At 40.3% G+C, this 23,420-nt stretch overlaps 1 protein-coding gene across 1 annotated transcript in view; it reads left to right on the top strand.

The window, feature by feature from the left end:
- Window positions 1-15,208, top strand: part of pip4k2ca (phosphatidylinositol-5-phosphate 4-kinase, type II, gamma a) — a 35,860-nt gene extending 20,652 nt beyond the window's left edge. Inside the window, exons 5-10 of the mRNA XM_017436467.3 lie at window positions 2,994-3,140; window positions 5,495-5,533; window positions 5,630-5,743; window positions 9,401-9,665; window positions 13,924-14,027; window positions 14,180-15,208. Coding sequence (XP_017291956.1) covers window positions 2,994-3,140; window positions 5,495-5,533; window positions 5,630-5,743; window positions 9,401-9,665; window positions 13,924-14,027; window positions 14,180-14,260 — 750 coding nt within the window. The 3' untranslated portion in view covers window positions 14,261-15,208. The remainder of the gene's footprint in view (window positions 1-2,993; window positions 3,141-5,494; window positions 5,534-5,629; window positions 5,744-9,400; window positions 9,666-13,923; window positions 14,028-14,179) is intronic.
- The last annotated feature ends 8,212 nt before the right edge of the window (window positions 15,209-23,420 follow it).

Consider the following 23,420-nt stretch of genomic DNA (forward strand, 5'->3'; position numbering starts at 1 on the left):
CAGAGCCGTGCGTTGAGGTGAGCCCGACTATTTCTAGCCGGAACCTCTCAACCTCACACACCAGCTCAGGCTCCTTCCCCACCAGAGAGGTGACATTCCACGTCCCAAGAGCCAGCTTCTGTAGCCGAGGATCAGACTGCCAAGGTCTCCGCCTTCGGCCACCACCCATCTCACATTGCACCCGACCCCTTTGGCCCCTCCCATAGGTGGTGAGCCCATGGGAAGGGGCTCGGCCGGGCTCCATGGGTGAAAGCCCGGCCACCAGGCGCTCGCCAACGTGCCCCACCTCCAGGCCTGGCTTCAGAGTGGGGCCCCGGTGACCCGCAACCGGGCGAGGAAAAACTGTGTCCAATAATCTTACTCATCATAAAGGGTCTTTGGGCTGCACTTCGTCGGGCCCCTCACCTAGGACCTGTCTGCCTTGGGTGACCCTACCAGGGGCATTAAGCCCCTGACAGCATAGCTCCTAGGTTCATTGGGACACTCAAACCCCTTCACCACGATAAGGTGGCAGCCCAGGGAGAGCACAGATGACAGAATAAACGTTGTCTTATGTGATTGTTGGTGTACTGATCAGACCCTCCAGGATTTCGCAATGTTGCGATCGCAACTATTAACGCAAAATCAAGCAAACCCCGCGAAATTGCAACTTTGTGCAACTTTGCCCAAAACACTGCAACTTTCCCCCAACTTTAACCAAAATAAGCCCAAATAACTCACGAAGAAGAGATGTGACGTCACATCCTGTTAACATCAGAATGTTGGGACCATGCAGGAGCAGCGACCGAACCCAAAATGTGCCCTAATGCTTCACATTTGCCCACAAAGATTTCAGCAAAACACCGCAGTGAAGTTAGTTTTAAGTTGGATATTGGATTTTCGCGCTCTGCGGAATTAGCGGCGTCTGGCTCTCCGCTGACGGCTGACTTAGCCATCCCTAAGTGAACCACCGCGTGTGAGAGAAGGGGCCGGCAGAGAACGGCTGGCCGACATTAGCGCTCCTGTTTCGGGTCAGGTGTGAGCTAGACGCCGCTAACTCCGCATAGCGCGAATATCCAACATCCAACTTAAAACTAACTTCACTGCGGTCGCAAACCAGTTTCCCACCCAGCTGCACGAGAGTGGGGGGAAGCTGTTTTGCTATCAAAGTTCTCAAATAAAGCACCTTTTGATAATGTCAATGTTTGTTGGTAATTATCTTACAAAACTAGTAAGTATTTTTGGTTTATATATTAAAAGTTATGGTTTTTTATTGATTTTAGTAAAAAAAAAAATCGCAACTTTTAGGAAAATGCCCGCGAAATCAGGCATTTTAGCCCGCAACAATCACAAAAAATGCCTGCGAAATCCTGGAGGGACTGACTGATGATGTTGCCATTTTCATCTCCACATCTATATTTATTTCAGTCCTACAGTCCACTTGTTGGAGGCATGCTGTTTGTTTTTCACCTCTTGTTTGTCTCTGGCTTGGTGCCTTTGAGTCATCCAGATTTTTCTAAAAGTGGGTTGTGTTTCAGACAGAGTGGTGGAATGTGAAGCCTGAGGTCATTCAGCCTACATAAACTGAGGGAAGAGCAGATAAAAGTCAGCTCTGTTAAAGTGTTTTATTCTGTTGGTTCTAAATGAACTTGTTGTTTTAGAGATTATATTTTGATTTTATAGAATCAGGCAGTCAGTAAATTGGAGTTTTCTGTCAGTTCTGCTGTTAAGAATAAGTTGCTGTCATACACATTAGCTCTGCTGAACAGCTCAGTAGTGTTCCAGTGTGAAGTCAGAATAAAGCAGAAATTTGCATGAAAAGACCTTATCTGCTATCTGTGCAGTTTTCGACAGTTACATTTTTTTTCTTCTTCTTTTATTAAAAAAAAACTTTTTAGTTTTCTACAGTTCAACACAGGTGTTGGGTCTAGCTGCATTTATTTACTGGTTTATAAAGACTTACCTTAAATTAGTGTTTCTCAACGGGAGCGGTACCGCCCCATGGGCGGCGTTGAGAGGATGACAGGGGGCGCTGGCAGCAATATTTTCAAAAAAGGGGTGCTGATATTCTTTTTGGGGGGGCTTTTGCTTGAGAGTGAACTTTACACCAAAGATTCACAACAATATCAGTTTAAACTTTGAACTACTTGCAAAAATATTGTGGCCTAAAACATTAAAACTGGCATGGAACTGCAACTGTATTGATGGTGTTTCTCTTTGGTTTCTCTCAGCTGGTGCGCAGCTCGGTGCTGCCTTCAGGAGAATGGGACATCAGAGTACGGTTTTTATAATTTGTCCCACATTGCAGTTACTTTGTAAACTCTGAGAAAAGAACACTCTCTTTACTGGTATTACCCCTGGAATTATTTCTTTCTCTATAATATAATATAATATAATATAATATAATATAATATAATATAATATAATATAATAATGAAAACAACAAAATGTAAAATAGATTAATAGGGCCCTAAAACACAGTAAGGAAGTTGATGCTGTGTGTACTTTGAACCTGAGCCTCACCAGTATGGACTGGTACTTGAATTTGATTTAGATTTATAATTTAATATTTGATCAGAAATCTTTCCAACACATCTTATGCTTCTGGCCTTGCCATTTTCTTTTCAATTGTGTCATTTTTATCTGTATTTTTAAAAAAAAAATCTAATTCTATGTAGCAATTTGAGTTTCTTTGAAAATGTTACTTGGGTTGTGTGAACTGGTTTGTGCCAACATTAGTGTTTGTATACACAGTATGAAAAGAAAAAAAGCTCCCCAGGAGACTTGAAGAGTGAATGTGGTAATGATTTGACAGTTTCTCAGTTATTACTGTCAATGAAAAATATAACTCCATGCTTCATTTTTACTCTCATTATTATGTGTTAAGAGTTTGACAGGAAATAGAATATCATGAAACTGCTGTGCGTCTTTAATATCTAACCATGATAATAACACTCTGTCTGTACCTGAGCTGCAATGCAAATTCAGCCTTTTTTTCTCTCTCTCTCTCTCAGCACATTGTGAAGTGTCACGGCAGCACGCTGCTGCCCCAGTTTCTGGGAATGTACCGGGTAAGCGTGGACAACGAGGAGAGCTATCTGATCGTCATGAGGAACATGTTCAGCCACAGGCTGGTGGTACACAGGAAATATGACCTGAAGGTAAGGACCAGCTCGTCAACAGGTTTTGGTCATGTGTCACTAGTTTGTACAAGAATGAAGAAGTTCCACATACACAAGTTTTATTTAGTTTGTTTTTTGTTATTGTTTTTGCCAAAGGTTTTGATGTTAAAATTAAATTTTGTGAAAAAAAAAATTCTTGATGTTTGTAAAATTCTGAGTGGTGTTTTAGCATATATTCTAGCATTTTAAAGACCAAATCAAGAAAGTGATCATAAAATAAATGGCATCTTTAATCACAACAGACTTGATCTTTACTTGGAATCTGTAATCAAACCCTTTTCTGACTAGAGGGGTGTACTACGAAGCAAGTCCAGCAGAATAGGGCTTTCTTCCCTTCTTTACAAAAACTAAAACTCTTCTAAGAAATTAGAAGTGTGTTCACATGAAAATGGGCATTCCTCACATCATTTGTCCATTTTTTTCTGCTCAAAATACTCTGATCCAACAAATAAAGTTGCAAAGGAAAAAAATTTCAACTTGCCGCAAGTCTTTATTTCTAAAAACCTCCTAAAAACCTAAAAGTCTCCTTCAGCTAACTGGAGTTAGCTGAACTCGCTGGAGCTGCAGCAATAAACATCGATCGAGCTGGTTTAACCAGAAATGGTTAGTTGAGCTGAAATCAGCGGGTGGCTTTACAAGACCGAATATGGTAAGCATGTTTTGTGCTTAGTGAAAATATTATTCTTGTTTAACAGTAAAATGATGCTATTATATTCAGCATTAGATATGCACAGTCCAGTACAGCATCTCTCTGTTTTTCAGAGTTCTCTGTTGTTAGTCATTGGCCTAGAAGTGAGACGTGTATGTGCTTTGTTTGGATTTTTTCATTTATGTTATTTTCATTTATTTGTAAATTTGACTTAAATTAGGATTTAAATTAGGTGTAATCAATTAGTATTTTTATTTTAATTGTATTTTTGTTTCAAAAAGTATTTCAAAAGTGCTTTTTTGTAAAACTGTAGTTGTGTAAATATTTGGCACAAATATCTTACAATATCACATGATAAATAGTCATATTTTCAACTTTCTTGTCAAATTGGATTTTTTTTTTTTTTTTTACTAAATCACGGTCAGCTGCCGATCGGCTGGCGAACGGCCACCTACCACCGGGCGTAGCCTCTTTTCAGGGGGAAACCCTGGTATGGTTTGTCTTATCTTACGTTAGGTGGCGCTGTAGAGCAGTCTGGTTACGCCCATTTTTGATTCCATTAAAATACTAAAATTTCCTGCGCTGTACAATTTTCGGAGAAATTCTGTGAATTAGTGCTTTTATTTGGAAAAGAATCGTAATGATAATAATAAATAATTAGAAACAGTACGATTACCCGCTGCTCGGGCCTAATTAAAATGCCAGTTTAATCAGCTGTAAATTCAGCACACTGACTAACAATATGACTGTGGGATTTATAAGGTAATGTCATTTGACAAACCGAAGTTTATTTTAAATCTTGCAACACTGAACAGAACAAGGATGGCATATAAATGCTGTTACAGTTTGATTTTTCTGTCTGGGAAATCATTAAGAGCAGAGTCTGTGAACGAGTTGCACTCATCACTGACAGTTAACCAAAACCTGCTTGTGAGCAAATTATAAACTAAGCCCCTGTTACCATGGTGATTTAGCCAGGCGTAAACAGATCCTCCATCATGACACTGAAAACTAACTTTCAGCTCAACACACTTAGTTAAGCTCCATAGTATACCCCTCTGAAAAAAACAATGTATGAAACCATTTCAAAGTAAAGACTCTCGACTACTGTAACTCCCTGTTTATTGGAGTCCACAAAAAACACCTTCAGAGGCTTCAGTACATTCAAAACAGTGCTGCCAGGATCCTAGTGAGAGCTCGTAAATTTGATCACATCACTCCTACTCTTTACGAGCTTCACTGGCTTCCTGTAACTTACAGGATTCAGTATAAAATTGCACTTATCACCCATCACTGTCTATATGGAACCTCACCGGATTATCTGAAGGACCTCCTTACTTCACATTCAACTTCTAGACCCCTACGATCCCAAGCCTGCAATCTTCTCCACCTTCCTCGTTCAAGACTAAGGACTATGGGTGATCGAGCATTTGCTGTGGCTGCTCCTCGTCTATGGAACTCTCTCCCGGACTATTTGAGAGCCCTGCAGCTATTGTCCGATCTTAAAACTGGCTTGAAACCTTTCCATTTTAGACAAGCCTACTCCACTTTTAAATGACAGTCTTTTTATTGTTTTTGATTGTTGATTTTGTTTTTTAGATGTACCATGTAGCACTTTGAGATTTTTAATAATGAAAAGTGCATTATAAATTAAATTGATTATTATTACTCTTTGTTCCTGCAGGGTTCTCTGGTGGATCGAGAAGCAAGTGACAAAGAAAGGGTAAAAGAAGTTTTTGCCAACTACACAAGACATATAACTATTTCTTTTCTTGTTGTCTTGTGTGCATTACTGAAGATGTTTTGTTTCTTTCCAAAGGAAAAATACCTTCCAACCTTTAAGGACATGGACTTTAGGAATAACATGCAGAGGGTGTATGTAAGTGAGGAGCAGAAGGAGAAGTTCATGGAGAAACTCAACAGAGATGTGGAGGTGAGGGTGCTGTCTTGAAAGGTGACGCTCTAAAGTCATTGCTCATTTTGGCCACACAGGAGCAGCATCAGCACACCACAGATTAGGAAAGTGAAGATTAACAGATTCAGACCAGTTCACAGACGTGCATGTCGACACTGTGACTGGATCAGTGAAGCAGCCACGTACCGATACAGTTTTGGGGTTACATCTATAAGCATAAATTTATTATGTCTTAGCTGCAATAAAATTGATTCATTTAATAATTAGATGAAAGGTTCAGATTTATTTATTTCTACAAACATTCACTTAAAAAAGCAGAAAAGTTGAAAAAGTACAACAGATCTCCTGGAGACTTCTTTTTTAGTTGAACAGCTGTTCTTCTGCTGTCATTTTGGCAGTATTGTTTTCTCATTAGCAGCGTCTACTGCAGTAGAGCTGTGGGGCTGGGCATTATGACCAAAAATAATAATGTGATATTTTGGAGCTTTTATAGCAATATACAATATATATCACAATATTTCTAAATCCTCCTTTAGTAACTGTGTTAATGTTTAATTCAGCACTAACCTAATGCAGCGGTGAACCGTGACTCTCAGACTTTAGTCCTTAGACCCTATGTCTCTCACTGGGATAAAAAAAAACAATAACAAACTTCACAACTGTCCTCTCACACAGCCCAACAGCAGAAGTGACTTTTAATCAGGTAATCAGCTTCAGAACAACAATCAGGATGCAGACTGTCAAACAGCAGGCCAGAGCATACAAGTGTAATAACTAAAACAATAGAAACAGCTTGAATTGGAGAACAGTCTTCGAAAAGTCACCCTGTCATGTTCAAACACCTTCTGATGACAATGAACCAGAACAAATGAATCACAACCAAACACAAAACCAGCTAAATGTGTTCTCCTACACAGAATACAGTACACACATGTCAGCTGAACCCCCGGCACATCAGAACTGTGTTAAATTTCATTATTTACCATAAATGACAGAAATCATATTTAGTAACATGCAGTGATGTTTTTGTGTGGTGAGGCAGAGTCTGGCATGCTCAGTTTTACACTAATCTTGAAAATGTTCTATCTTAAATAGGATTGTAATGACAGAAAAATCTGATTGCTGTTACTTCAACATTTTATTCAGTCCAATCTAAAATGATCTATTGGTTTTGGTTGTCATTTCATCGCATAATCTAACTATTTTTGATTTAAAGAGAGATGCAGGAGGGACAGGTCTCCCTCTCCTGCGCTCAACGCATCTGTGTGCCTCATGAGCGTAATGCATTCACTTCAAAGCTCTGCTATTTCATGATAAATTTTATACAGGTATTTTTATACGAAAAAAAATAAAAGGCGTGGTGTAAAACTCTAAGATGAAAATCACTTCAAATTTTGATTCAAAGTGTATTTTTGGAAAATTTTGAAAAAAATACTGAAGATTTTATTTTAGCAGACAGAGCAAAACGTAAGCAGATAGTGCAGTGCACCTTACTTTAATTCTTGTCACGCTGTATTTACGGAAGTAAATATGGGTGCTATACACATTAGCATTTCTGTATTGATTCTAATGTTGTGCAGTTGGAGCCGACAAAATGACAAATCTTCACAAATAAATTTAAAAAACAACTATACTTCTATTCTGTAGCTGAAGACGCGTGGGGTTCCAAGCTTTACCTGAGTGACATGGGTTTCAATAATACAAATATTTGGATGGATCCACATATTCCTACTATTTGTTCAGACTGAGGTCACTTTGAAAACCATTGGATAGGTAGCTGATTTAGTACCACATATGAAAGTGACCTGGGTCGGATTTAATAAAGTCTGACCTGTCACATTCAGACCACCATAAATAAAAAATCTCGAATATGGGTGACATATGGACAAATAAAATCAGATCTGGGCCACTTTAGCTGCAGTGTGAATATAGCCTTGGTTAGAAACAAGACAGACAAACATTCACGCTCTCACTCATACCGAAGGACAATTTAGAGTTACCAGTGATCCTAACATGCAGGAAACATGAAGGAAACCACCAAGAGAAAACCCACACATTCACAGGGAGAACATGTAAACTTTACACAGAAAAGTTTTGGGGGGAGGGTTTCTTTGCAACAACTTTGCTGTGAGGCGACAGCTCTAACGACTGCGTGCCATGCCCCCTGTTTTGGTTCTATATTTTTGTAACCCCCTAGGTTATATGTAACCCTTTTTTTTCTGACACTACTATTTACTACCGCCAGTAAATGCATTATTACACATGTTTCTACCATACTGGTCAGTCAAGGCAAAATCGAGTTTGAGTAAGTTGATTGGCTTTGTTGACTGGGGAGTGGGACCTGTGACAGAGGTATGGGCCGTTGAACAGAAGAGATTGGATTCCCGGCCATTATGGATTTTTCCTCTTGTTGCTAGCCACTGGAGCTACAACATTTTTCCGGACATTTTTCTGGATTTAGGAGCCACAAAACTGGACTGAGCGGAAGTGTACGTTTGGACCGGAACAAGCGTAGTTGGAGCAGTTTTGTCTTTCCGTTTGTTTCAGGACTGGTAATCCCTGGTGCGGTGAGTTAAGCGCTCCTCGTGGTCGCGCCAGGAGACGCCATCCTCGGGACTGCTATTCGGACTTATGCTATGCTAACTACGTCTGTCAGGCTTGCAACGTTCATGGCGCCCACAGACTGTTTGTTTGTCTATAATCTTGTGTTTTCGGGCTCGGAAAATTTCGCTAATTGTGCTAACATTTCTTGTCAGCTATTGGGGTCCTGAGAGTTAACTGTAATGGCACTTTTTGTGAGTATCACCTGAGTTATTTTGTGTCAGTGTTCTTTGAATAACTGTACTTGAGGGGAATCGACTTGTTCACTGTTAAGCCGTGTTTGATGTGGTTTATTTCACTGACCAGTCCGGGTTAATAAACTGGTAAGTTATTCAGCACCGTCAGTTTCCATCCTTATTTTACCCTATTCATATATAAGGTTAAAGTTAAGCTGAATTTATGTATCAGTGGTATGGCATTTCATTGCAGTCTAGTTAATGTAGTCAGTTGCCCACTCTATTTACACTATGTACTATTACCCATGAGGCCCTAGGAGTATAGTGTTAGATAAGAGTGTAGATCAAAGAATCTGGGCGCTGTTCATAAGGGAACCGTGAGCATTGGTTACATTTTGCATATGGGAACAGCAGAAGAAGAATTGGGCTGTTAACATGTAGGCGTCCCCATCAGACAGGAACAGATTACAGCATGCCCTATTCCTGGCTATTTTGTGATTTATTTATTTTTTTATATCAGATAAACAAGATTGAATATGTAAAAATATATGTGAAGTACATTAGCACTTCTTACGAAAACTATGACTTGTAATACATGTGTCTACAAGCTTTATATTGAAAAATCCAATAGAGGATCCAGGGAACAACTCTGCCTGTCCTCATATAGAGCTGTTCTCTGTTTAAACAAGAAATGGGCAAATTCTGTGTTTTTTATGGTAAAAGAGATCAACATGAAAGAACTCATACAGAAATTGTATTTCAAAAACTTTTGTAAAATTGTATTTGAAATTGTATTTGGCTGCTTCAGTTTCTAACTTCAGTAGCCTCATTGTTTTATCATTCAGTGTTGTTCCTATTTTATCTTTGTAAAACCTTCCTAGTAAAGTCTCTCCCTCAGTTTTTAGTGAAGCTGAAGATCATGGACTATAGCCTTCTGCTCGGTATTCACGACATCGGCCGAGCTGAACGGGAGGAAGAGGACGGTGGAGAGGTTTCCAATGAGGAAGAGCCAGATGCAGAGAACGGCCTGGCACCGGGCCCTCCGGTGGGCTCTTATGGCACCTCTCCTGAAGGAATCGCTGGCTACATGTCCACCTGTAAGCCTCTGGGGCCCGGAGAGTTTGATCCCTACGTGGATGTATACGCACTTAGGAGCTGCTCAGGTAGACACTTAAAATTAAACATTAAACAAGATAAGTCATGAAATGATATATAAACTGAATTTATCATTGCTTTTTTCTTTAACATTTCATTTTAATCATTGCATTTACTTCCAGTTCCAGTTTTGGTTTGTACAGCAGGAACTCTGGCTGCTCACAGATTTTGGGTTCCTGCTTCTGAGGGCAAATGGGCAATGATGTTTTTGTGTGTGTGCATGCATGTTTGTCATGTTAACAAAGTATTTCATGAAACATTCAATTGATTTTATTGAAACACCCAAAGTAATCATTAGATGTACATCTGCAACTGAATACCATCCATCCATCCATCAATCCATTTTCTTCCGCTTATCCGGGGTCGGGTCGCGGGGGCAGCAGCCTAAGCAGGGAGACCCAGACTTCCCTCTCCCCAGCCACTTGGGCCAGCTCCTCCGGGGGAATCCCAAGGCGTTCCCAGGCCAGCCGAGAAACATAGTCCCTCCAGCGTGTCCCGGAACACCTCACCAGGGAGGCGTCCAGGAGGCGTCCAGGAGGCATCCTAACCAGATGCCCGAGCCACCTCAACTGGCTAGAAAAATAATTGCTGTCAGCGTTTAACATATTTAATAGGTTTTCCAATGACGGTTATATGTTATTCGCATGCTTTAAACAAAAGCAGAGTACGTACTTTACACCACACATCCACCTCAACTTGCTCCTCTCGACGTGGAGGAGCAGCGGCTCTACACTGAGTCCCTCCCGGATGACCGAGCTTCTCACTCTATCCCTAAGGGAGAGCCCAGACACCCTGCGGAGGAAACTAATTTCAGTCGCTTGTATTTGCAATCTCGTTCTTTCGGTCACTACCCAAAGCTTGTGACCATAGATGAGGGTAGGAACGTAGATCGAGAGCTTCGCTTTTTGACTCAGCTCTCTCTTCACCACAACAGATCGGTACAGCGCCCGCTTCAATGCAGACGCTGCACCAATCCGCCTGTCAATCTCCCGTTCCATTTTTCCTTCATTCGTGAACAAGACCCCGAGATACTTAAAAAGCACTCTATCCTTTTCCGGCTCAAGACCATGGCCTCGGATTTGGAGGCACTGATCCTCATCCCGGCCGTTTCACACTCTGCTGCGAACCGCTCCAGTGAGAGCTGTAGATCATGGCCTGATGAAGCCAATAGGACCACATCATCTGCAAAAAGCAGAGATGCGATCCTAAGGCCACCAAAACGGATCCCCTCAACATCTCGGCTGCGCCTAGAAATTCTGTCCATAAACGTTATGAACAGAATCGGTGACAAAGGGCAACCTTGGCGGAGTCCAACTCTCACTGGAAATGAGTCCGACTTACTGCGGACCAAGCTCTGACACCGGTAATATTGAGACTTAACAGCCCGTATCAAAGGGCCTGGTACCCCATACTCCCGGAGTACCCCCCACAAGACTCCCCGAGGGACACGGTCAAACGCCTTCTCCAAGTCCACAAAACACATGTAGACTGGTTGGCCGAACTCCCATGCACCCTCAAGGACCCTGCTAAGAGTATAGAGCTGGTCCAGTGTTCCACGACCAGGACGAAAACCACACTGCTCTTCCTGAAGCCGAGGTTCGACTATCCGACAGACCCTCCTCTCCAGAACCCCCGAATAGACCTTACCAGGGAGGCTTAAGAGTGTGATCCCTCTGTAGTTGGAACACACTCAACGGTCCCCCTTTTTGAATAAGGGGACCACCACCCCGGTCTGCCAATCCAGAGGAACTGTCCCCGATGTCCACGCGATATTGCAGAGTCGCGTTAACCAACACAACCCTACAACATCCAGAGCCTTAAGGTGCTCCGGACGAATCTCATCCGCCCCCGGAGCCTTGCCACAGAGGAGCTTTTTAACCACCTTGGTGACCTCAGCACCGGAGATTGGAGAGCCTGACCCAAAGCTCCCAGGCTGCGCCTCCTTAATGGAAGACGTGCCGGTAGGATTGAGGAGGTCTTCGAAATATTCGGCCCACCGACCCACAATGTCTCGAGTCGAGGTCAGAAGCACACCACCCCCACTATAAACAGTGTTGGTGCTGCACTGCTTTCCCCTCCTGAGACACCGTATGGTGGACCAGAATCGCCTCGAAGCCATACGGAAGTCTTTTTCCATGGCCTCTCCAAACTCCTCCCATGCCCGAGTTTTTGCCTCAGCAACCACCTGAGCCGCATGCTGCTTGGACTGCTGGTACCTGTCAGCTGTTTCCGGACTCCCACAGGCCAAGAATGCCCGATAGGACTCCTTCTTCAGTCAGACGGCATCCCTCACCGCCGGTGTCCACCAGCGGGTTTGAGGGTTGCCGCCACGACAGGCACCAACCACCTTGCGGCCACAGCTCCCATAAGCCGCCTCAACAATGGAGGCATGGAACATGGCCCACTCGGACTCAATGTCCCCCGCCTCCCCCGGAACATGTTTGAAGTTCTGCTGGAGGTGGGAGTTAAAGCTCCGCCTAACAGGAGACTCCATTATTTTGTTAAATAATGCTAGAAAATATAAAACTGAAAAGTGATGCATGCGTTTATATTCATCCCCTTTGCTTAAAAGCCCTAACCATTATGTTCAGAAACCACATTATTAGTTAAATAAGATCCATCTGTGAGCGATCTAACTGTAGCTACAGACACAGAAACATTTTGGAGTAAATGTTCTGCTGTATCTCTCCTCCATGTCCTAAGTTTTCTGTTCTGTTCATATCTGGCTGGTCTGCTCCAAACTGCTAAATTAATAATTTATCATCTAGTTTCAGTCTTACAAATGAAGTTTTAACAGAAATACCAAAGTTGTTGGACACAGCAGATTCAATTCACTTGATAAAAATACATGAGATCTAGCATTAGTAGTGAGCATATCAGTGAGGTAGCACCAGCAGAATGTATTTGTATTATATTTGTATTTTGGCATGTCCTGTCCCAAAACTGCAATTGTGTTTTCAAAAAAAAAAAAAAACTGGCTATGAATCATTAAAACCTGTTTAAATTCCATTTAAAAGTCAAAATAGTTGGAAAACAGAGAGATGCTGTACTGCTTTTTGTGGCACAGGCTGCATGTTGGGTTACTACAAAAAATGTATCTAATGCTGAATTTAATAGCATCATTTTACTGTTAAACATGGATAATATTTTCACTAAGAACAAAACATGCTTACCATATTCGGTCTTGTAAAGCCACCCGCTGAATTTCAGCTCAACTAACCATTTTTAGTTAAACCCGCTTGATCGATGTTTATTGCTGCAGCTCCAGCGACCTCCTAATTCCAGGTAGCTGAAGGCGGCTCAGCCTCAGGGCTCATTAGAGTCCCGCAGAGCTCCGTGAACAGCGCGCAGACCTGAGCGCGCAATGGAGGCGTTTATACTTGGCGCTTACATCGGTGCAGTTTTCTCCGAAAAGACGGGCCGGTACGCTACATAACCAGTGGAAATACGGTAAAAAAGAGAGCAGATGGTGTTGCATCAGATATGGCTGCACTTATTCAGGAGGAAGAATTGTTGTGTTTGTGGCTGTGATACAGAGAGGATGTTTAAACTTAAAGCATTCAGTTTGACTTTCATTGATTTATTTGCTTGAGTTGTGATTCGCCCATCATAGAACTAATATTTCTATAAACACTCCTTTTTATCGGCTGCAGCAGTAATCTCCTTCCATGATTTTTGAACCGTTTGATTATCTTTGTGATCTCTCATAGAGGAATCATATAAATACTGATACAGGCAAACCAGCAGCAAAATCGTCCATTTTGAACAGAACGCGGCATGCTCGGTCCGCGACACCGCGTTGGACCTTCGCGCAGCGGCAGGGACAGCGCGATTGCATCACTGTTGGCGCGTGCACTCTCGAGCGGTGAGGTAGATAAAGGTAGCAGTTTTGGGGGTGCGGGTGGAAAAAAACGTTTATAAAAAGTGACGTATTTGTAATAAACAAGCAGAGCGGAGCCTGGCGGCAGACTCAGCAAAGCCTGGTGACCCCCCAGGCTTATAATACTCTGGTGGAAACCCTGGTGAATAACTGTCTAAATTGTGTTTAGTACAAAAAGTGCACAAGGTGTGGAAAATAAATCATAATGGCAATAGAAATGCTTTCACCTGTCTTATTTAAAATCAGTGTATAGTTGCCTTTACTTTTGACTGCCATATGTGGGAAAAAAAATAATGCCAGTAATAATTTCTGTACCAGGAGCTTTTTGTTTCACCTTTGGTGCAACATCCACTGTTAATACAGTGTGTGTCTGCACTTATTCTCAGGAGCCCCTCAGAGGGAGATCTACTTCATGGGCCTGATAGATGTACTGACACAGTACGACACCAAGAAGAAAGCCGCTCATGCAGCAAAAACTGTTAAACACGGGGTGAGTACCACAACAACAAAAAAAGAAGCTGTTGGTTGTTCAAAGCAGTCTGATGTACCAGCACACACACAGTTTGATGGCTGAACGTTTCATGTCATAGAAACTATGATGAAACTTTGTAATCCTTTTTTTGTTTTCTGTTTCTTTTACAGGCTGGTGCTGAAATATCCACAGTTCACCCAGAGCAGTACGCCAAACGATTCCGTGACTTCATCTCAAACATTTTTGCATAACTCTCACAAATGCTGCCAGAATTCATTCCAGCTGAGAGCTGAAGTCCTTCACTGTAGAGCAACACTAGTATACATACAGGGATTATTATTTAAACTGGTGACGAGGCAAAACTGGGTTGTAGCAGACAATGCCTGATGCATATATTTATTTTTAAGATTGAAACTATATTTCTATAGATATTAAGACTCTTAAAGAGGCAACTTTAGAACATCAGTGTATCTGGAAACAAACTGCTTGTGATCAGTGTTGAAAGAGTTAAAAGTATGTCAGTGGTGAATCAGACTTTTCTTTTTCTTTTTTTTTTTACTTTGGTTTACAACCATTAGGTAAACTTAGAATTAGACTTAGAATTAGTTACCTTGCACACATTCAATTTTTTTCCACAATGAATATTAGATGGTTAACTTTGCATGAAGGGACCTACCTCTGCCCACACACAACAAAACTAACCTGTGTTCAGATTTGGGAAAAGGCCCAGTTTCCACATAAATGGTTACAGCCAACTTTACAGTTTAGTAACAATAAAAATACTTCTTTCTCTAATAATGATAGTTAAACAAAAGTAGAAGTAAGACATCAGATTGTATTACTCCTTATTCTGCTTTATGCCCGAAGTAAATTATATTAAGGTGTTTTATATGATGTTTGTGTGGTGGTGGGTAGAGATGCACTGATTCTGGTTTTGTGGACTGATACCAGTTTTCAATTCTCGTACAGCTCTGACCTGCCAGTTCTGATTTCTCTCCAAGACACACTTTTATACATATATAATTATGTTATACTGTTGTGTCAGTCAGTCCATTTCTGTTGCAGTGTAGTCAGTGAGGGTCATTTTGTTAAAATATTACAATATTAAAGATGGGTTAAATGGCTGAGTGACAGACTGACAGAACGCTTTTATACTGCTGCTCAACAAATTGTTAATGAGAAAAATGTATTATAATAATGTCAGTGGCTCTAGAATCATTAGATTTTTATTTGTAAAGTAGGTGGTGGCTGTTAAAGTTAATAATCAGGAACTGAATGTGCTTAAATAAATTCAAGTTAAGTTCTATCTGCTGTCTACAAACAGGCAGCTTAATTGCACATTAAATTGAAAATTTGACAGTGTTAATAGTTTTTTTTTTACAGTAACAAGCATCTCCAAAACAATCACAAGACTTCTGAGCTTTTTCTTTCTGTCACTGGAAATCTACAAATTTAATCCTCCTGATTATTAGACATACAGATTCGAACAAATAAATCCCAACAAAACAATAATTACAGTATATCTGCTTTATAAAACAGATTATAGCTTCTTAACAACTAATCTTTTTCTGGTCAACTCAAAATATCTAATGCCCCTTTTACACGAGCCCTAATTCAGAAGTCCGGCTCTACTCCACTCTAGTCTGCTCGGCTCGATAAAGGATGCATCGCGTTTACACCGGCCAGTTTGGTCAGTAGCAGAGGAACGCCTCCTCATGTTGCGGGGGGCGGGGCCGCGGCGTGGGGGGGTGCGCTACTGAAACTTGGTGCAAGTAGTGTAAACAACGAAAGCGCTATGGAAAACGTCGGCCCTGTGTTGTTGCAGTTTTTTAAACTTATGGGGATTCTCCTGAGACTTCAGGAAGAGAGGCGCAGTGGAAGAAATGCTCTAGATGCTGCAATTGTTGCATGGAGTAGGACAGCTGTTATCCCCCGGAGATTTCAGGCTTTACAGCGCCTTCAGCTGGGGGACAGTCGGCATAAACGTTGCAGGGTAAGCTAATGCTGTTGTTTATATTCCTACCTTCGCTCTTTATGCTTGCATCTGGTCACCCCCACGACCAATGAGTGAACAGGAGCTAAGCTTGCGCCGCCCACAAAGCAGGGCCGGCCCGGCTGGTACCATCTCCAATTTTTGTCCCATCTCTAAACTTCCCTTTCTCAGTAAATTACTTGAAAAGGTTATATAAATTCAACTTAGATCCTGGTTTAGTAAGTTAATGATCTCTGATCCCTTTCAGTCTGGCTTTCATAAACACCATTCAACTGAAACTGCTTTAGTTAAAGTCCAAAATGATCTTTTAATAGCTGCTGATGAGGGAAAATGCTCGGTGCTGGTTTTATTAGATCTTAGTGCTGCCTTTGACACTGTCGACCATGCAATCCTGTTAAACAGGCTAAAGATCCTGGCTGGTATTTCTGGCTCAGCTTTGGACTGGCTAACCTCTTATTTATCTGACAGGACATTTTGCATTAAGACGGACAGATTTTCCTCCGACGATGCCCCCTTAACTTGCCACAAGGCTCAGTTTTAGGTCCACTTCTATTTTCTTTTTATATCATTCCACTTGCTGGTATTGTTCAGTCTTTTTCAGATATCTCTTATTATATTTACGCTGATGACATTCAGTTGTGTTTGTCATTTAGACCACATCAACTGGACAGGTTGGCCACCCTCGTATCAGTGACTGGCTCTCCAGTAACTTTCTGGTTCTAAATACCAGTAAGACAGAAACTATGATTATTGCTCCCAGTCATCTACACAACAATATCAGCCAGAAAATTGCATCTTTTTGCCCGTTAGTAAAAACAAAGGTAAAAAATCTAGGTGTCACATTTGATTCTTCATTAGGCTTCGACTCACACATTAAGGCTGTTTCCCATTCTTGTTTCTTTCATTTAAGAAACCTCTCCAAAATCAGACAAATAGTCTCCCGTGTTGACCTAGAGAAAATCATTCATGCTTTTGTATAATCTCGCCTAGACTACTGTAATGCCCTTTTTTCCTGCCTGGATAAAGCCTCAAGTTCACGCTTGCAATCTATACAGAATGCAGCAGCCAGACTTCTCACCAAATCCAGTAAATCTTGTCAAATCACTCCTGTTCTATTGTCATTACACTGGCTCCCAGTTGATTTTAGAATTTGTTTTAAAGTTCTTGTGTTGACATACAGAGTATTACATGGCCAGGCTCCTGACTATCTTTGTCAACTTCTGACTAAATATTCTGCTGCCCGTGGTCTTCGTTCTGAGAGTCAGAATCTTTTGGTGGTTCCACGAACAAAAACCAAAGGGGACTGCGCCTCTCAGTCGGTGGCCACAAGGCTGTGGAACAGTTTGCCCTTGCAGCTCCATTCTGCTGACTCTGTGGAGGTTTTCAAAAAGCAGCTAAAAACATTTTTATTTTCCCAGGCTTTTATCTCTTGATTTTGTTGTTTCTTCTGGTGGTTTTTGTGTTTGGTATGGTTTTTAAGGTTGATTTTTGTTTTTACTGTTTTTATTTTTGTAAAGCGCTTTGTGATTTTATGTCTGTGAAAAGCGCTTTATAAATAAACTTTACTTAAGTACTTACTCCGAAGCAGGGACCAAAGAAGCAGGGCCGACCTAAAAAAAAATGCAGATGTAAACGCGCGCAAAGCAAGCAGAGTAGAGTGGAGCCAGGACCTTTAGAGCCTGTGTGAAAGGGGCAAAAGAGTAGCATATCAAGGAAATTTTTCTAAAAGACCCCTATTTAAAATAATTTGTAGCTTTGTCTAAAGTATTCTTTAGAAGGAAAAAAACCCTAAATGTTACATTTGTTAGATTAAGTCATTTGTTCATTTTATTGGAAATGCCATCTTTCTTGCTGGGAATGATCATTAATTGAAAAAAAAAAAAGAGTGGACATGTCAAACTGTGTAAGAGAGGAAATGTCTGCAGTGAGAAACACTTTATTTTAGTAAAATAAAAGCATCAATCACTGCTGACATTTTTTTTTAAACAAATGTTAGCATCATTAGTGCAGTTAGCAAAATTAATCTACATAAATTATAATAGATAAAGCAACTCAATAACTTCATAAGTCCAAAATTAAACCCAAAATGTCCTTTTGTTGTTGTTGTTGTATTTTTTTCTTTTTTTTCTTTGGAGCCAGAGTCTGCACACTAAAGACCTAGAACTGGACCATCGATGTAAAACTCCCACCTCGCCAACAGGCTGTCACACTGTCAGTCGCAATGTAATGCAACACTTTTTTTATTTTTAGCTTCTAAAACATTAATTGAAACTAATTTAGTTTTTTTTAAATGCATTTTTGAACACCTGAAAAAAAATCAACACCTGAAAAAAAAATTGTTTTAAGTGTGTTTTTATTTTTTAGTCAGGAAAATGTCCCATTCATCTACATGGAGGGGCAGGACTTTATTGTACTGCAGTCAGCCCCTAGGGGGTACAGTCATGGTTCAGCTTCAGGCTTCTGGTCCTGTTTCTAGTTATGATATATGCTGATAGTAAAAACTTTCCCACCGAGCTGTGCTTCTCAACGTAGCAGCTTAGCTATGGTGCAGTCACCATTTGACCAGCTTATCTCCGGTTAAGGTCGTACAAACTGAGAACCAGTTGGTGTCGATCACAAGCCAGTTCCATGGTGCATCACTACTGGTGGGGTGTGGTTAGAGCGAGGACCACCACCAGCATGTTGTGTTATTTTATTTAATTTAAATTTTTTCCAACTACCTATAAAAGCTATGCTAAATGTCAAATTATTGTAATTTTTTATAAATCTTGTAAGCTTTTATCAAGCATCACAAACTTCCTCTTTAAGTTAGGGCAACCAACCAACACTCAGGGCAAAACAGATTGGAAAAAGTCAGAGTGCACTGAGACCTGACCAGTTCAGACAAGTGCCCTCTTAAACCATTACTTTATAGTGTTTGAGTCAACTCTCTTGCAGATAAGAGACAAACACTTTAAACCTTTTACAAACAAAAATGTCTTAGTTTAGGTGGACTTGGTTACTATGGTCAGAGTGATGTGGTTTCCCAGTTTCCAGCTTGGCTAACCATTTACTATTGCAAACACAACTTTCTTTGGGGCAGAGTTGTAGAAAGACTTTCCCAGAATTTGTCTCTAAACTGTCTGATCAGTAATAGGTTTATTCTGGATCACTATACACTAAGTATTTATCTATCTGGATTATTTAGAGTGCCAAATATATTGGACAAAAGCTTTCTCTGAGCAGAATTTGCACTTGGCATATTTTTAATTGGCTCTTGTGACAGAGCGGAAGAATCAATCAGTTTGAAAGGATCAAATAGTTTTCTACTAGTCCTTTTTTTTTTTTTAAACAGAACAGTCCTGTCTATGAAACAAAGAGAAACTTGTGATCCTATAAGAGCCTGGGATTATGCCTTCCAGTCCTGCAGCTGTCAGCTACTGGACCACAGCTTGTATGGAGAACGTGGTGGCCAATCTGCATTAATGAAGAAACTGGTCCCAGTTTTAAGATCGTTTCTTTCTTTGAGCTCATGCATTGTGGTTTCATTCAGCACAGTGTAGTGGTTTATGTGGCCAGCGCACACTCTGTGAATCATTGTGATAGACTTAAAAAATATATATTATTTAGAGTTGGACTTAGCAAATGTAGCATAATGATAATTAGTGTTAAGAGTAAGAGGACCATGTTAAACTTTGACCATAACACTACACTTAGCAGATAAGATCATCCTGACGAGGCAGCAGTGATGCTCTCTGTATGATGCCTCATCCTGTTCATGATTGCACTTGTTGTATTTTTGCAAACCAACTTTTGGACTAAAATATATTTTACAAAACATTTCTGGAAATGTGTTGGACTTATTTTCTGTAAAATGTGTGAGTGTGCACATGAAGACTGGTGTAGAAATAGTTGTAAACATGAATGGCTAACACACGACAAACACGGGCAGTATCAGTCTGTCACTCGCTGTCGAATGGATCTTTAGTGTGTCTACTCAGTCTTCAGTCTTTTTGCTACATTGGTCCTAAAAATACCTCAACTTTATATGAACACCAGTTGCATGTGTGATAGGTTCATGAAGCCCTGAGAACCTCTGGGATTTATATATATATATATATATATATATATATATGCACAAATGTGTGTGTGAGGTCAATATTTACTTGCCTACAGAGCCCCTTAGGGATCACGGATGGAATGTAATTTTGAGGTTGTAAGAATCTGTTCCCTCAGTTCAGGATTTGCAGTGACCCAGGTATCTATGTGCAGCAGGTGTTCTGCTTTGTTTTGTTTTCAGTTTGAACAGGGAAACAGAAGGACACACAACACCAGAAGGGAGACAAGAGTTTAGGGAACATTTACAAATGGTAAAATCAGGCTGTACTATTCAAGAACATCAACAGAGCTGTCTTTGTTTTCACCTAAATCACAGACATTGATTTATTAATCACACATTTAAATCTCATTTATAGGTCATACCAACAGCTAAATTAGAAACATGTCTGTAAAATTTTGGAGAATTTTTATCCTTGTGCTACTTTGATGGTTCCTAAACATCTGTTCAGTTCGGCATTTGACTTTTGATTAAAATTAGTTCATAGTGTATTGTCTGCCTTTCTGCAGTTGACAGGGAACGGTGTTTGCAGGTTTGATGGTTTTGTTTAGAAGTTAGTGATTCCAGAAATAAGAATTTGTCTAACTATTTCATGTTACGAAACAAAGATTTATTGCTCTTAAACATAATGACATCTGTTGGTGAATGCACTCGCACTCAATAACTGAATTGGGGGTATATTTTGAATCCATGTGCACAGTTTAATAAACTAAAAAGGCACATTTTTACCTTAAACTGTATTTACATTAGTACCTCTTTTGGGCTCTGTACTTATTTAATAAAACATTTGAACACATGAAATTCTCATGTTTTCAGTGTTTATAGACACCAAATAAAACCCTAAAACAGTAACAATTGTAACATGTACAAATAGTATGTTAAGGTACCAACTTTTTCAATTTGAGTAGATTATAAGCCTGACTTACACTTTTATTTGTGGTTTGATTGGGCTTAGGCAATAATAATTAGATGCTTACTGTTTTAAAGGAAAATCATGGCATACTGCTCATTTTCAGTGTGTAACAGCAATGTTTTAGCAATAAAATAATTGTATGTGACAATAAATGTTTTCAAAGATGTAGAATTGCAATTAAAAAAAATTATACTGTCACTCCTGAAAGAACCATTTACATCCAAAGATGCATCAGGTTGGCCTACCTGTTCTGGCACGTTACTGCAGCATCCAGGAAAAGAAAAATCAAACACTGGCTCTAACCAAATGTTTTAAGAATGACAAAAATATGAATTGTTCCAATGTTTACTGCCTTAGTTTTTATGACGGTAGTTAGCATAAACTCCACACTGATCAGTTAAATTGCAATTAATAACAGAGTTCCTCTTTGCTATGAAAATAAACACAATCTCAAAAATACATTTTCACTACTTTTCAGCCACAAAGGGAGCTGCTGACATCATTTCAGTCTTCCTCTCATTAACAGGTGAGAGTGTTTAGGAGGCTGGAGATCACTCTGTTATGGTTGAGCTACAGTCAAACTGGATGCTGTAAAAGGATGGGGGGTGCTGAAAATAACTGTTGTTCTGTTACCACGGTTACCTGCAAATAAACAGAGGCATCATTGCTTGCACAAAAAGGGCTTCATGGGCTGCAGGATATTCTGCTAGTAAGATCGAACCTAAATCAACCATTTATCAGATCATTAAGAACTTCAAGGAGAGAGGTTCGGTTGTTGTGAAGAAAGATTCAGGGTGTTCAAGAAAGTCCATCAAGCACCAGGACTGTCTGCTAATGTTGACTCAACTGCAAGATTGGGCCACCACCAGTTCAGAGCCTGCTCAGGAACGACAGCAGGCAGGTGTGCGTGTATCTGTACACACAGTGGGGAGAAGACTTCAGGAGGATAACCAGGTCTCAAGAAGGACAGGAAAGAAAAGTCTGTTAAAGGTCTGAGGACTGGGGGACAGACTGACATTCTGCTAAAAGTCTGAGTTTTGTCAGACCACAGGACATGTCTCCAAAGATTAAGGTCGTTATCCCTGTGTGCATTTGCAAACATTAATCTAGCTTTTTTGTGTTTTTTTTGAAGTAATAGCTCCTTCCTGGCAGAGTGGCCTTCCAGCCCATGTCGATACAGAACTTGTTTCACTGGGAATAATGACACACTCTTACCAGCTTCAGCCAGCAGCTTCACAAGGTCTTTTGCTTTTGTTCCTTGGTTGATGTGCACATTTTGGACCAAAGCACATTCATCTCTGAGACACAGAACTGGTCTTCTTCCTGAACAGTATGATAGCTGTACATTTCCATTTTGTTGTACTTGCGTATAATTGTTTGTACAGATAAATGAGGCAACTTCCGGCATCTGGAAATTGCACCCAAGGATGAACCAAAACTTGTGCAAGTCCACAATTTTCTACCTGATATCTTGGCTGAGTTCTTTCGACTTGGTGATGATCTTATTGAAGGAAGCAGTGAGTTTCAGGTGTGCCTTAAATTAAATCCACAGGTGGCTCTCTAATAACTCTGATGTTATCAATAAACCTATCAGAAGCTTTCAAAAACATGACATGTCTTTTTATATGGTGTATGTAAACTTCTGGTTTCACCTAAGTGCCTCAGAGAACAAAACATCAGAATTTTGTGTCCATGGCAGGAGACTCCTCAGACCTTTAATCTCTTAAATCCCTTGAAAGTCCTTAAGGAAAGATCAGCTTTGCAAAAATTGACTTCTGCATTAACTTAATGTACCTGCCAATAAAAGCCTTTAAAACATTAAATGCTTGTGATTATACTTGAGTGGGTCATAGCAATGTGGTGAGCGTGTATGATTAAAGAAGATATCAGAGTACACTCCCTATGCTGTAAAATCTCAGGAAGATTTAATTTTTTGTTTTAAAACACACACCACAACAAGAACATGCATAACAAGGCCACTTATTGTAGAGGAAACCTCTGTTATGATACTATTAACCATCAAAATTGTTACATCAGTAACATTATCAATGGACATAACAGAATAAATTACAACAGTAAATGTCTGAATTTCTAACTTTGTGTCAAAAATGAATTAATAATATTGTAACCCGAGGTACTGGTAAAGACATTTCTTTGTTTCACTCACCCTATTCTTTTTCTCTTTATACCTGCTGCCACTAGGATATGGCATTCCATTTCATTTTTATACAGATGACTGTCAGGTGTACTTCCCTCTGAAGCACACAGCTGTGTGCTTTGTTCAGCCTCTTCTTGAGTGCCTGGTTGTCATCAGGAGTTTTGTAGACAATATTACGTTTTCTGGATTTCAATGAGAAAAACATGTTTTGTAGATTATACCCAATGGCTTCAGCAGGAAGCCCTGTGTTT

This window comes from Kryptolebias marmoratus, linkage group LG8 (assembly GCF_001649575.2).
Source record: "Kryptolebias marmoratus isolate JLee-2015 linkage group LG8, ASM164957v2, whole genome shotgun sequence".
NCBI lineage: Eukaryota > Metazoa > Chordata > Actinopteri > Cyprinodontiformes > Rivulidae > Kryptolebias > Kryptolebias marmoratus.